At 33.2% G+C, this 15,560-nt stretch overlaps 1 protein-coding gene across 1 annotated transcript; it reads left to right on the top strand.

Moving 5' to 3' along the window:
• Positions 1–7,524: 7,524 nt before the first annotated feature.
• LOC144563890 (chalcone--flavanone isomerase-like) lies at positions 7,525–8,568 on the top strand. Its single transcript, XM_078313356.1, has 4 exons — positions 7,525–7,648; positions 7,719–7,877; positions 8,010–8,233; positions 8,358–8,568. The coding sequence occupies exons 1-4, from the start codon at positions 7,525–7,527 to the stop codon at positions 8,535–8,537; spliced, it is 687 nt and encodes a 228-aa protein (XP_078169482.1). The 3' UTR covers positions 8,538–8,568.
• Positions 8,569–15,560: the final 6,992 nt, after the last annotated feature.

Here is a 15,560-nt window from a genome sequence, read left to right as displayed (position 1 = left end):
ATCTTGTTCTTCATATTAATATGTGCTTGGAGACCAAATTTTATGTTTTTCTGAATTTTTTTTACTATTTATTAAGTATTTTACAAAATTGCTGATCCAACGGTGGCTGCTGATTTTACTGTTTTGTTAAGCCACCGTTGGATCAACAATTTTGTAAAATACTTAATAAATAGTAAAAAAATTCAGAAAAATGTAAAATTTGGTCTCCAAGCACATATTAATATGGAGAACAAGATGAACGGTTTGGATCGATCATTTGGATTTTGAATTTTAGATTTATGGTCCAATGCACAAACCTCTCCATGCATTGCAATGCACCGTAGCCCATCTCCATATATATATATATATATATATGCATTGCAATGCACCGTAGCCCATCTCCATATATATATATATATAGAGTGTGACTAATATGCATTCGGTAGCACTTCGGCCGAAGTGCTACCGATTCATTTTCTAATTTTTAAAGTCCAAATGATCGATCCAAACCGTTAGATATCATCTCCATATTAAAATGTGCTTGGAGACCAAATTTTACATTTTTTGGAATTTGTTTACTATTTATTAAGCCACTTTGAAAATCGCTGATCCAACGGTGGCTTGCCAAACAGTAAAAATCAGAAGCTACCGTTGGATCAGCGATTTTCAAAGCGGCTTAATAAATAGTAAAAAAATTCCAAAAAATGTAAAATTTGATCTCCAAGCACATTTTAATATGGAGATGACATCTAACGGTTTGGATCGATTATTTGGACTTTAAAAATCAGAAAATGAATCGGTAGCACTTCGGCCGAAATGCTACCGAATGCATATTAGTCACACTCTATATATATATATGTTGTTTACCCACTGCATGCACAACTCAGTAACTTTTATGCAGATTAATTGCACATTTAGTTAAATTAAGTGAATGTTACTTGCATGTACAATTCAATCGATGTTGTCAAGCTTCTCGTATTGAATTAGTGAACTCCAATATTAGAATTGGCAAATCACTACGAAATATCAATTTATAAGAAATATCAACGAAACATGTTTACATAAGGAGGGATCCACTTACAATTAACATTTGTTTTATAATTGTTTACCTTTTGCCTAAGAAATATCAATTTATAAGAAACATGCATCAACAAATGTTAATTGTAAGTGGATCCCTACTCATATATTGTTTACTTATATTAATTGCATGCACAACTCGTTAACTTTCATGTGGATTAATTGCCCAGTTACATAAATTAATAAGTAAATGTTGCTTGAATTTACATCCTCTTCAATACTGTACAAGGGAATCTTTTACAATTAATGGATTTAGATTGTTCTTTTTAACTTGGCACGAATCACAAAGCCCAATAATACTGCTAGTCCGAATCCCAAAGTGATGAGATTTAATCTCAAACCGTAAATGAGGCCCATCCTCTATGGTATCGGAGATGAGTTGAATTTAACATTGCTATATTAATAAAAATACGCGCGTACTCTTTGCATTTATATATCCACCGTATTTATCCACAAACCTCCATCGGTAGGACTATTGACCATCACTACGTAGCCGATGACATTACAGTTAAATGGGGGAGCTAGAGTTTCAAAAAATATATATCCAACAACACATAATTGTTCTAGCGCACTCTCAAAATTAATGGTCGTATCTCAGGAGCTCGTTTTCTCCGCCGCTACTCCGTCTTCACAATAGCACTCATTGCCCGCCACCTCAACAACACCGATTGAACGCTCTACATCGTAAGATTCTTGCAACTGACACTCTGTCTATATCTTAATTTCTAGGGTTTTCTAGTTTGGGGGGTTTTTGTAGGGATTTCATGTGTATGTCAAGAGGGTAAAAATCAAAATTTTTTAACTTAATACACAACGGATCTCATTTGTATGACAATTACAAGCAATATTACGTTAAATAAATTCTTCTAGCATCTCGTGTGCTTCAAATAAAATTAAATAAATTTGTTTCTCACATAAGATGAGATAAGAATTCATACCTAAAGATATTGTCAAATCTCTTGTTAGAGGGAAGTCGATTTCTCTTCTAGATCTCTTAGAACCGCCGTTCTTTTGGAAGCACCTCTTGGTTCACCTTAAACCTAAACAATGAACTAACACACCTTTTAGATAGATGGATGTGAAGTTAAAAGCTTAGATCCAACCACCTAGCAAGAAGAGATTCGTCCTAAGAGCAAGCCTTACAACTTTTGACCAAGGAGAAGCTTCTATAAATTTCGACCAAGGGAAGAAGAAAGGGGATGCTCAAAGAGGATTTTTGGCTAAGGTTTATGGCAGAAAAATTAGTGTAATAATCCTTAATTACACCCCTTTAAATAGGCAAGGGCTAAGACAACTCTTTGTGTAAGGTTTGAATCAATTACACAAATGCCACTAACCTTATTTAACCATTTTATGCTCTTTATAATCTCATCTTACTATTGGTTTAATAAATTAATTTATGAACAAATAATATTATTCATATTATTCCATTATACAATATTTATATTATTCTTATAATGCATTCAAACATTATACCAAATAATATTTGCATAACTTCATAAATTTATTTATGGTTTAAGCATGTCATATTATGACATTTTATTTTAGCATTTCATCAGATGTATTTTATCTTATACATCATTATGAAATGTAAAATACTTGTTGTTTCTCTTCAGTTGGTGTGACCGTATAGAAGATCTATGTCATCTTGGCAATAATATAAAATTTTATATTATTGACTATAAGAGGTAATTATCCAAACGACATAGTAATCATTTACTCAATCCACTAATTTCATGTTTATCCTTGTCACATGATATATTAGAATAATATGCAAAATAAGATCGTGTCATTTTTGCATTATATTCATTTTCTTGGTCTCTTAAGTGAATTATAATTATAACTATATCAGTTATATTGCATGCCATATAATTTCACTTTACTAAGGGACCTAGTAATATCATAACTCAAATTGAGGGATAATAATAATATTAACATATAGATTTCTCCCGCACAAGTTGTACACAACGAACTACTATTTCATTTCTATCTTAAGATAATATTTAAATAGTAATCACATTATATACTTCTCATGTAAAAAACCTACACATCTCATATCAAAGATTCTAAAGACACAATGGAAACATTAATGACACAAAACACAATCCATATAATGTTCCATTCGTTTAGGTTATGTTCAATATATAAAATACAAATTTTTATATATTCATGTAATTAAATAATAATCCTTTATCAATATTTTTAGAACTTCAATGTACTTTAATCTACATGACAATCTTCCTCGGTAATTAATGTTTCTCCTTAATTACTACGATCGTGAACTATTTAGTGATTAAATGTTTCTCATCTTAAATTATGAGTTCTATGATTCAAGACCAAAAACATATTCTTGAATACTTCTAAAGATATAACATATAAATCTCAAGGAACAAGAATAATAACATTCATAATAAAATCATGAACAACACATAAATTATTATTAAAAGATAACTTTCAAAACACACATCCTTCAGTTTTTGGGATAATATGGTTATAGGGTTTAATTTTAGAACTTTAGTTTTTTTAAACATTAATTTGTAGTTTTTGATGCTCCTTACTCTTTGATTTGTAATTTAGTTTCAGCAATGTCGGTCCAAGATCATTTACCACTTTCGAAAAGACTGAGAAGGCCGGTCGCTGATCGATAATGAATTCATATTACCACTGACGATGATGCTGGTTTGGATGTATGGGTAAAATTCCCTAATTTGGCATTTTTATTGATTTTTAATTCTTCAATAACATGAAATATGCAAGAACGACATTGCCTTGACATCCAATCACATAGATTTTATTTTTTGAAGATTTGCATCCATTCAAGACCTGTTAGGAGGAATGCAAAAAGAACAAGGGATTGGATATTAGCTAGAGTAAAGTCAAATGCCAATCAAGAAGCTGATTCCCCGAACTGTACTAAGGTAAGGCACCTGACTGAATAAATTAGTGTTTTTTTAAATAAGTTGCTACATGTACACGAAAGTGATACAATAATATGTACATTGTCAGGACTAGTCTATAGTATGTTATTTATTGTTTATGTTATAAGTTAGTTATGGCTGTTAGTAATAGCTGTTAGTGTAGTTAGTTACAGCTATAACCATAGAGTTAGTTATGTGCTGTTATGATGTAAAGCTGATGGCTATATAAACAGCTCAAGTGTAATCAATTCAAGCTAATGATTAAATACAATTGATTCATTATATTCTATCTCTCTGTCTCTATTCTATCATACATGATAGGGGCCTGCTGATGGGATTAATGAAATGACCAGTAAGAGTATTACTAAATTGGTGCTATCGATACAACTACTACATGTAGAAGGAATATGGGGTCGGGTCCCGCTTGTAAATCATGAGGCATTAGACGAACTGGGTCTGGAATTCCAACTGCTGCATGACAGATATCTTGCGATGCCACTATCTGAAAGAGGAGCCTTCCACCTCTCTATCGGGTCGGGAGTTTTACGGGATGAGAGCTTTTAGATAATAGTGGATTTCAAAGATCTCCGTGATTTTATGACTTTTAACGACATTGACGTCTTTATTATTCAAGTTTGGACGGTGTGAGTATTTATTATTATAAACATATCTATTATTTTTACAATCAATTCCTTTATTTCATTCTGACACTGACTATTTTCAGGTATTGCACGAAACTAATTCCTAAAGGTGCCCAAAATAATGTTGACATTGGTTTCCTGGACCCTAGTCAGCTTAGCGACACAGCTATTAAATATACTAGTGAATATTCCCTTTTGTACTTGACCGATTCCTTGCTAAAGTTGCAGGATAAGAGTCTTGTATTCTTACCATGCCACAAAGATGGGTAAGCTGCTAATTATACTCATGTTTATTGTCTATTCTTAACAGGATAAGAATCTTATTTTATTACTTAAATTGTAGAGAACGTTGGAGGCTTCTTGTTATTATTCCAAGATAGAATGTTGCCTACTTGCTTGACCTGGTGCCAAATAATAATGACCGAGAGTTTTACATTGTTCCTGTATTACAGTAGTAAGCAAAATACATATAATTTAAAATACAAAGTACTTCTCATTGACTACTTCTAGGTACGTACCGTATACTGACATTTAATAATTCTATGTCTTTTAAGTCATACATCTCCCGGAGAGGTTGGCACACATCGGGGAGAAGAGCATTGGAGGTCAGAATGTTTCAAGTAAGAAATATTTTAATCGAGTATTTCCTTGCCACTTATTTGAAGTTCCAATTGCACTATTAATTAGATCTTATTTTAAACAATACACATTTGATCAGAGCCCCACACAAAGCAATTTACAGGAGTTTGGGTATTATGTAATGAAGAACATGGAGACGCTCATAAAAAATATGCACGTTCTTCCAAAGGTTTGTCAATAACCTATTTCTATCATCATTTCAGATTTAAGTTCTTAATTATATATGTTATTCATACGTTTTCATTTATTCATGCAGTGTCGTCTGTCCAAAACGCCATACAAAGAACACTAATTACATGACATCCGTATCCAATGGTGTAAGTTCTTAGAATTATCATCAGTTTAATTGTTGTGCAGGTACTTGGCGGTGAGAGGATTTGGCAAGTTGTTGTCTGTGATTTGAAATAGTTATTGTTTTCAGGTTCTTGTGTTCAAACACTTAATTAATTTGTTGTTGGTTTTAATAATTGTGGTAAGAATAGTTAGTTTTCTAGTACAATGAACTATTGCTATGTTTATTGGTTGTATGTGTGATGTTGTTAGTGCTTGTTTAATAATTATTGTAAACTTTTTTTATATATTGCTTGTGGCATGGATTGATATATATATATATATATATATATTATATGTTGGAGTACTTGTGTATGTATAATATTAATTGTTGGTTCAGAGATGGGTATGGAATGAGTGCATGCATGTTTATCTTTGTTTTGCTAGCTATGTTTTAAAAATGACTAGGCTAGCCTGTAATACGATAATTAATAGTAAAAAATAATAATAATTATATATACATCACCATCGGCCCATAAATTAATGATCCGTTAGAATTCTAGGATTTGCCAATGCCAACACAGACAAAACAGATGGTGCAAGACACTATTGCAATCGGCTATTGAAATTCAGTAGATATAGTTAATCACATTTGTCGTTGGTTGGCAAAATGAAAGCGATGGCGTTGGGTTCGTCAAACCCGATGGCAAAACGTGCGCTGCCGATGGTATATTGATTAACGTCATCTGCTTTGAGCCGATAGCATATGTGTGTACATTTTCTATCGGGACGATATGCAACGGTTCGAAACCCAATAGCGAAACGCGATTACAACCGACATAAAAGTGTTTTTTTGTAGTAGTGAATACTATAATATGATCATAAGATGAGGAGTGACAAAATATGATATTCCTTAATAACAATTGCAATAAACATACACGGCAGCTGTGTATCAAATACCTTCTATAAAAGATGTATTGTAATGTTTAGACAAAAAACTTTTAATGAAGGGCAAACTAGACAACAACAGAGTGGACACTTTTTGCGAGGAAAAAAGTGCATTTATGACGGTACTCCCTCGTGAAAAGTATCATCGCAAAAAAAAAAAACTAAACAATGACGGTACTCCGTCACAAAAAGTTATTTTTTTATCCTCACGAGAAGTGTCTCATTCTTGTCTCTGTGTGTTCAGAATTGTAATTTACACGCTGCTGAATATAGCTAGCACTCCCCAAAAACTAACAAGGTCCATACATAACAAATATTGAAAAACTATATATAAAATGTCACAAGAAATGAATGCATCTCCCAAAATGGCTTAAACGGCTGTCTGCCTGTCTCACACACCACAAAATAAGGTAATAAGGTGATAGATTGTAAATATTGTAATGCATGCAAGGTCAAAGCAATTAATTGTTTGTACGAACGCCATATATATATGTTAGATTTGGTAGTGAATTACAATTGTAGTAGATATTCAGATCCGGTAATTGATGTAGCTGATCCTATCCGGTAGCTAAATTTATTTTAATCTGACGCGAATCTCAACTGTCAACAAGACAAGCAAGTGGAAATTGGGAAGTGAAGCCTACTGCCTCCGGGGCCAGAATTTGTACTCGCTGCGTTAACTCCAAAGAGAATATTTTGAGTTAATGCATGTGGTCATGTGGATCATCTAATACGTTATAAAACATGTGCGAATTAGATTCGCACTAATATAATATTAAAGAGCATTCATATTTTTTAAGCAGAATTCAGATTAATTTTGTTTAAAATCGAATGGTTGAGGTTCAAGATTGCACGGGCGCTTTTGTGATTAAAAAAATAAAATAAAAAAAAGGACAAGTGGGAAGTGTAAAACGAAAACCCTTTCCCTGCCCTCTCTGCCTTCTTTATATATCAGAAGGGAAGGGTTTAGGGTATAAAGCAAAGCACAACAGAAGATAAGATAATAGAAGAGATAATAGTGAGTGAAAGGAGAAGGAAAAGAAGAAGAAAAAATGGGCAAGGTATCCTCCTTTACCCCGCCATTCACTCCACTCCACATCGACAGCGTCGCATTCCCCGCCTTGGTCACTCCTCCCGGATCCTCTTCTAAACCTCCCTTATTCCTCGCTGGAGCAGGTTTCTTCTCTCTTCTCTGTTTCTGGCTTTTCATTTTGAATCTGAAAAATAAATACAAATACAAATACAGGTGTGAGGGGAGTAGAGATAGGAGGCAAGTTCGTCAAATACACTGCCATCAGCATTTATCTGGAGGAGTCCGCTCTCGGAGTTCTGGCTGAAAAATGGGCTGCCAAATCAGCCGACGAATTGATCGCCGCACCTGAATTCTATACCGATATAATCAATGGTTTCAGTTTTGCCTTTTGGTTTTTTTTTTCCCCTTTTGTTCAAAAATATTATTATTCTTATCATACCACCAGCACCGCCACCATTGTTAGTACATAAAATTAATTAATTTTGAAATGTGCCAATAATTCAGGTCCGTTTGAGAAGTTCATTCGAGTGACTATGATTAGTCCCCTGACCGGTCAGCAGTACATGGACAAGGCGGGAAAGTACACCATGGAGCACATGAAGGCACACGGGTTCTTCAACGAAGCAGAGGTTGATGCCTTGAACAAGTTCCACGAAGTCCTCAAGCCCGAGAATTTCACTCCTGGTCGATCCCTCCTCTTCACCTTCTCACCCTCTGGCGCTTTTTCGGTACGCACAAATGCACAATTTTAAATATTAGATTCCAATCCATAAATTGCATGCACAACTAAAATAGATTCAAATACAAACAACACTATCAATTAATATTGTTCATTGCTCCAATGAATCTCAGATTGCCTTCTCCAACGACGATTCGGTACCCGAAACCAACAACGCGGTCATAGAAAACTTGAACCTTTGCCGTGCTTTTCCGGAGACTATACTTGGTGTGCATGGTGTTTCTCCGGCAGCTAAGCAAAGCTTAGCAATCAGATTTTGCGAGCATTTCAAGTTGCTTAGCACTGCAAATTAAGAGGAGGTGCATGTGGAGAACCCCTGTCGCCGTCGACCCTTGAAGGCTTGAATGAATGTGATCACTACATGAATGTTTCATGTAGTCATTTTAGGACGGGATTCATTTCCTATTAAGGTCATTCAAGGAGATGTGTTGTACGAATAATGAATGTATCCTTAGTCATTGTAGTGTCCAGTGGGTTCACGCTTGTTAGACTGATCTAGTTCTGAATAATTCGATATCAATTTAATTTTCTTTCTTTCTTGGAATTAGAGAACAGAAACTTATTTTAGAACTTTTGACTCGATCAACGGTCATTTAGTCACAATCACGTGGTAAAAAAAAAGTAATATTATCTTTCTTGGATATTGGAGATCAGAAACTTAATTAAAATAAGACACTAAACGACATTTTTCTTTTTTTTTACTTTTGATTCCGTCGGCTAGCCCGAAATATGCTCGTGACATCAATGACGTTTTCTTGGAATTTTTTTCAGAAACCATAATTAATAAATCGAAAATTAGGAAACCAATATGATTTTTTTTTTTTTTGAAAAACCATAACGACCGTATGGTCTTTACGGTCTTCAAAATTGCATTTCTCCAGACCGTAGGGATCATACGGTCTTACCATTTTTTTTTTTTTTATAAAACATAATTTTTTTAAATGTTTTTATTTTTTTGTATTAAAATATTAGAAATATTGAATATATTTCTTTAAAAATAGATGAAATATAATATAATTTGATATATTAGAAAGACTGCAACAAATAATCCGGATCAATATTTTTCAGGTCGGATTTTTCGCGGCGGTAAGAAAAATTAATATATTTCTTTATGTATTATTGGAAAAAAAATAAAAATGCTTAGATTCTGAGTTATTGATCCCGGTTCAAAAGTCACTTCTAGGTAATCCAGAAAATATTGTGATCCTTCTATGACATTTAATTTATAAAAAGTTGTATCTATTTTGAGAATTCTTTTTGAATAATAATCATTAAATAACTTAAAGTTTTTGTTTTTTTAAATAGATACAACTTTTCATAAGACTTGGCTCCTAACACTTAGATGTGCGCATTCATCTAACGGGATGACTAATCAATTCAAGCAAGCACAAATAAAGCAATCAAAATACTACTCAACAAGGTAAAAACAAAGCATTCAACACAAAATCCAAGTAGCATGCAAACAAAACCAAACTAGAAACTACATCTTAACCCTAGAAACAAAGTAAATTAGCTACTCATGTTCATAAGATAACACAAATAACAAGAGATGAAAGAGTTCATGACAAAACAGTGAAAAATCCGAAGATCCGTTGCAAACTCGCGTTTTTCACTTTTCTTCCTCTTCTCCTCCTCTTGTCTTTTGCTCCAAGAAAGCTTTTTCAAGTTCCAGTGGTGAATCCCCCTTTTTGGTGAGGAAATATCTCATTTAATGCCCCAGATCGCGCCCCCAGAGGCTTCCTTTTCGGCCTCCTTAAATTATGCTCATTTCATATTCCAGCTGGATTTTCCGAATTAGCGCCCTACGGGCCGTATGGGACCCCGTACGGGCCGTATGCCTGTGCTTTGTCTTGGAGACTTTGTGCCTCTGTTGTGGAACCTTATGTGCAGTTGGGCAGATCCTGTACAGGCCGTACAAAATGTCATACGGGCCGTATGAAAAGTAGTCAGATCCAGTTTTTCGCCCTTTTTCCTGCAAAATACCAAACAAAGCATAGCAGTACCACATTTCATCGAAATATAAGTAAAAAGTCCACATTTATAGGCTTTAAAGCACAGGTTTCAGTGTAAATCAGGGCTGTAATTTAGATATAATATGGAGATATCATAAAGCATGCCTCCACGATTTTGATAATTAGAAGGCAATGTGAAAGGATTTTGTCAATCCTATTAAAATTAAGGGGCCAAAGCCTGCTAGTAATTTACAACAAGTAGAGTACAAGTATAAGACACCAAAACTAAATTTATAAGGGGAAGGCTGAATTGACTGCTCAAAAATGACTCTGACCAGTCAGAATATTGTTGGAACCTTATTGTTACACATAAACAATTCAATTCTATATGCCACTATTGATCTACCTATGCCAAAATGGTCATCATGCAAAATTCATCAATTCTTAGGGAGCAGACACAATACCTGACTCCCTTAGCGTATTTATGCAAAGCTTCTCTCAAAAGCGGTTGATGAACTTGTAAGACGGCGGCAAGAAAAACTTCGTGTCGATGTAGAGGTTGAAGCGTCGGCGGCCTCCTTGGTGGTAGGATAAAGCCTTCCAAAGCTACAAGACTGCCCTTGTGAGATCGTGTTCACAATTCCTTAATGATCTCACATCTCTATTCTTTAATAGGGAGAAGTAGAGAAGGATACATAATTGACTAGATGACGGCTAGAAAATTCTGCAAACTTTTCGTATATCCTTGTGCTTTGGGGACCAACCTATTTATAGAGAGGAGTTGGCATATTGCCAAACCCTAACCCTAAACAGATTTTCTGACCTTATGCCAACTTAAAAAAGGTATTTTGTGCTATTGCATCAAAAACCGTGCAGTCACATCAAAATCCGTGCAGCTGCTGAAAAATCTGTTTCCTTAATTGCAAATCTCAGAATCAGTCCATCAATGATTTGATTTTTGTCTAAATTGTTCTACACATTTGTGGACCACATCCTAATGAATATATTGATTGTCTATTTCTTTATTTGATCACTTTAATTGACAACCATATATGACAGTAAACAATGCATAATTAGATTACATATATGCTCAATGTTGACATTAAATTCAACGAGGTTGACAATAAATCCAACAAACATAATTCAGGACAGACAACTATTTTGTACGACCTAGTATATATACGGATATTTGCATATATCATGGCACGCACGGCGCCATCCTTTCTGTAAAACGAATTTATGAAATATTCATTTTTGGTCAATAAGATAAGGTTTATATTTTCTAGTGTGCTGTTATTATAACTGAGTTGAGTATATATGATGACTGTACATTGTTTAAGGAAATAAATCTGTTGTGATTCTAAAGGGATCGCAGACCCTGTTATTTCAAATCCATCCATTTATCTACCTAGAGATTTGTGCAAAAAAATAAGTGTTGTTGAAATTTGCGCATTTCAAAAAGTGAAAGGTTAGATTTGGAATCACAGGTCATGTGATCCGTTTAGAATCAGAGCAGATTTATTTCTATTATTTAAGGAAATAAATCTGCTAGATTCTAAAAGGATCGCAGGACTCTATTATTCCAAATCCATCCATTTATCTGCCTAGAAATTTGTGCAAAAAAATAAGTGTTGTTGAGATTTGCGCATTTCAAAAAGTGAAAGGTTAGATTTGGAATCACAAGTCCTGTGATCCGTTTAGAATCACAACAGATTTATTTCCATTGTTTAAAGCATTGATTAGTAAGTTCTCTTGTTATAATTAAAAAAAAGATGGGAAATATTTCAAAATATACCTATTGGCCCTCAAATGTATTAATTATTGGAGAGCTAAAAGAAGTGCATTTTGCTGCGGACAACATTTGATTATAATTAGAGGAGAAATGATAAATTCACATACAATATTTTATGAGGAGGGTTCAAATTCCTCCATTTTTTGTGCCTCCATCATGCCTCCATTTTTAAAAACTTTAATAACTCAAAATTTAAATCTTAAAATTCAAAATGAAACCATTGGATATGAACTATATCATTTTATCTATGCACATGTAAAAAATTATGGCATTTCAACTTTGTTTTGATTGTCATCTTGAGCTTGTAAAAATGTATACAAATGTGAATAATTTCTAGACATTGATTTTTCAACTTATTGATTCATATAAAAGAAAAATCAAAATGTGATAATTTTTTATGGGCAGATAGAGAAAATAACATAGATCACATCTAACGGTTTTATTTTGATGTTTAAATTTTAAACTTTGAGTTATTTAAGTTTTTAAAAATTGAGGCATGATGGAGGCACAAAAAATGGAGGCATTTGAACCCTCCTCATATTTTATAGTTACAATATCTTATATTATAATTTTTCAAAGTTCAAACAGTTGGTTTAAATTGTTTAACATAATCTCTATATTAAAATGTGCTTGAAGATCACAGCTTTTTGAAATTTTTTTTTACTATATTTATTAAGATTGGTACAAAATTTAATGGTTTGAAAACAATAATTCTATAAAATACTTAATAATATGGTTCCATTTGAGCTTGATTGGGATCTATTTAGGTTTAATTACCGTCTAATTCGAATTTACTGGACATTAAAATGATTTGAATGTATTTTAAGATTTATTTGAGGTGATTTTAATTAAGTTGAGGTCAACAGGGCTGATTTGTGATATTCAAAAGTTGTCAGGGGTGTTATACAAATTTGCAGGATGTCCTTCCTCAAGGTCCTATTGGCATTGTTACATTATCTTCGATTTTTTTAATTTGCCATGCGGGGGCCGCCGTCAGCTTCTCCATTCCCTTGGCGCCTGTTTCCTGTTCTTTGAAAAGCATCAAGATTCGTGTTTGCACTGCTTTGATCGCGCCATGCCTTATATCTCTTGGGTTCGATCTTAACGGGTTTGACCCGACCAAGGGTTTACACCCATTAAATAGTATTGGCTTTACATGGAAAATTTCATTGGTGGCAGATGACCATCGACAGGACCAGTCCTCAAGATTTTAGAATTCGGAACGGAATAAAACTTTGAGCTCTTTATATATATAATTTTTTATGAGACCGGCAATACGCTTCCATAAATACTTCATAAAATATGCTTAATTACAAGTCATTTTTGTATGTTCAAAGTCTAAACAGTCGATTTGAATTGTTCAACATGATATATATATTAAAACGTGCTTGGCGACCAAATTTTACATTTTTGGAATTTTTTTACTATATTTTAAGTAAGATAGAAAATCCATTGATTCAAAAGATTCTGGATCATAAAAAACAATGATTTTCTACCTACCTTAAAAAATAGTAAAAAAAATAAAAAAATGTAAAATTTGATCTCCAAGCACGTTTTAATATGGATATCATGTTGAATGATTTGTTGACTATTTGGACTTTTAAAACATAAATTGAAGTCCTTATGAAAGCGTATTAGTCTGTCTCATTTTTTATTGATATGCCAATAAATCATATCTATTTATAGAAAAGTTTGGGTTCTTTTACTTCTTTATATATACAAAATTTGGTCGTTAATATTTTATTTATTTATAATAAATATATATACATATATATAGAGATGAGCTACGGTGAGCCATGAAGTAAAACGCGTTTGTACTCCACGCCGTATTTTCATTTTGAAAGTCCAAACGACCGATCCGAACCATTAGATGTGATCTCCATATTGAAATGTGCTTGGAGACCAAATTTTACATTTTTTGAAATTTTTTTACTATTTATTAAGAAATTTTGAAAATTTCTATTTTGTTATGAACAATAAAAAACAGTAAAAATTTCTGAACCATCGGATCAGCGATTTTCAAAATTGCTTAATAAATAGTAAAAAATATTCCAAAAAATGTAAAATTTGGTCTCCAAGCACATTTCAATATGGAGATCATGTTGAGCGGTTCGGATCGGTCATTTAGATTTTCAAAATAAAAATATAGTACCATGAAGCGTCAACTCATTTTACTCCATGGCCCACCGTAGCCCATCTATATATATAAACTTTTTTTTTTTTGGGCCCCTTGGATCTTGGGACCTAGGACGGTTGCCCTGGGTACCATGGCTCCTTTCTGGCTTTGTTTGTTTTAGTTTTGAGAAGGGTTTTTAAATTGAATTTGTTCAATCCTCCTCCTTGCTTAGTACCAGTCCTATGGTTGATTTGCTGCTTTGACACTCACTAGTCAATTGAACTTGTTAATTCTCAATAAATCTCGTTAGAACATGTTCAATATCTCATGGTTCCAAATTCTAAGCAAAATCGCCCTTCTTCTTATCAAATAGGTACCTATCGTCTGGTACCAATTATGAATTTTCTTGCTTTAGACTCTCTATCAGGGTTGATATATTTAAGATTCTGGGTCCATCAGCATTTTATCATGATTAGAACCTCTTCTCCAGTCATTTATTCATTTCATTTAATTAAGTGTAACTAACATGATAATTTCATGAATTCCAGGAAATTGAATCTAGTGTGAGTTCCAAAACAAGTGGTTTCATCTACTACACAATATTGGATCAGCGTATAAAAGAAAGAAGAGTATAATATCTACTACACTATATTGTACCAGTGGTTTCATTAAACTTCAACATGTTCAGTTTTCAGGGAATGGGCATCTGACAATGAGAGCATGTAAAACTTACAAACATGCCCTTGCAAATTTTCATTTTTATGCAAGTGTACTGAATCCTTTACAATCCAGATGCATGGTATACTTGTATAATGACAGTGCATTAAGCTAATATTCTAATAAGTTTTTGTATTTTAGCATTCACTTTTGATGCCTAATCGATGCCTAGCCTTTATTAATTGTAGTGCAAATGCAAAATTTAGAGAAACTGAAGATCAAAGAGAAATTGACTCAAGCTTTCTAAACAGATCATGAACAAAGATAAAAAGGCATGTATAGAACCCTTGAACTATATTTGACATAATTAATTAGTTCTACCTACACAGTTAGGTAAGGCATGCACATATAATTAATTATACGAATTTCTTCACAGTTTAAATGTAATCTCAACTTGAAAACCATTTGATGGATTCCTAGTTGTTGCTAAGTTTCCTTTGTCTTTATCATTAATGAATTGCAAATTTTACAGTAATTTGATATAATTAATATTGGCAAATTATAAAAAATAAAAAGGTATTAATATAATTAAAGTAAAGTAATGTAGTTGGTAACCCAATTTGTAAATGAAACTTAATTTGATTTGTACTCAGTTTAATTAGTCTGGGTTGCAACGAGCACAATTTTGCAAGCCGTAAAGAATGCTACGGTTGCAACACTCCTCGTGAATCAGGTAAATTCATCAACTGATGAAATTACATCATTTCCCAGCTTCATTTATTAAAATTCAGACGGCCTA

Source organism: Carex rostrata, chromosome 13 (genome assembly GCF_964058835.1).
Source record: "Carex rostrata chromosome 13, lpCarRost1.2, whole genome shotgun sequence".
In the NCBI taxonomy this organism is placed as follows: Eukaryota; Viridiplantae; Streptophyta; class Magnoliopsida; order Poales; family Cyperaceae; genus Carex; species Carex rostrata.
This window is presented reverse-complemented; position numbering and strand designations above follow the sequence as displayed.

Excerpts from the sequence above, each read along its gene's own strand:
- LOC144563890 (XM_078313356.1), top strand. The coding sequence starts at position 7,525 with ATGGGCAAGGTATCCTCCTTTACCCCGCCATTCACTCCACTCCACATC. Across the intron at positions 7,878-8,009 it reads CTATACCGATATAATCAATG|GTCCGTTTGAGAAGTTCATT; the intron begins GTTTCAGTTTTG and ends CCAATAATTCAG. Across the intron at positions 8,234-8,357 it reads CACCCTCTGGCGCTTTTTCG|ATTGCCTTCTCCAACGACGA; the intron begins GTACGCACAAAT and ends AATGAATCTCAG.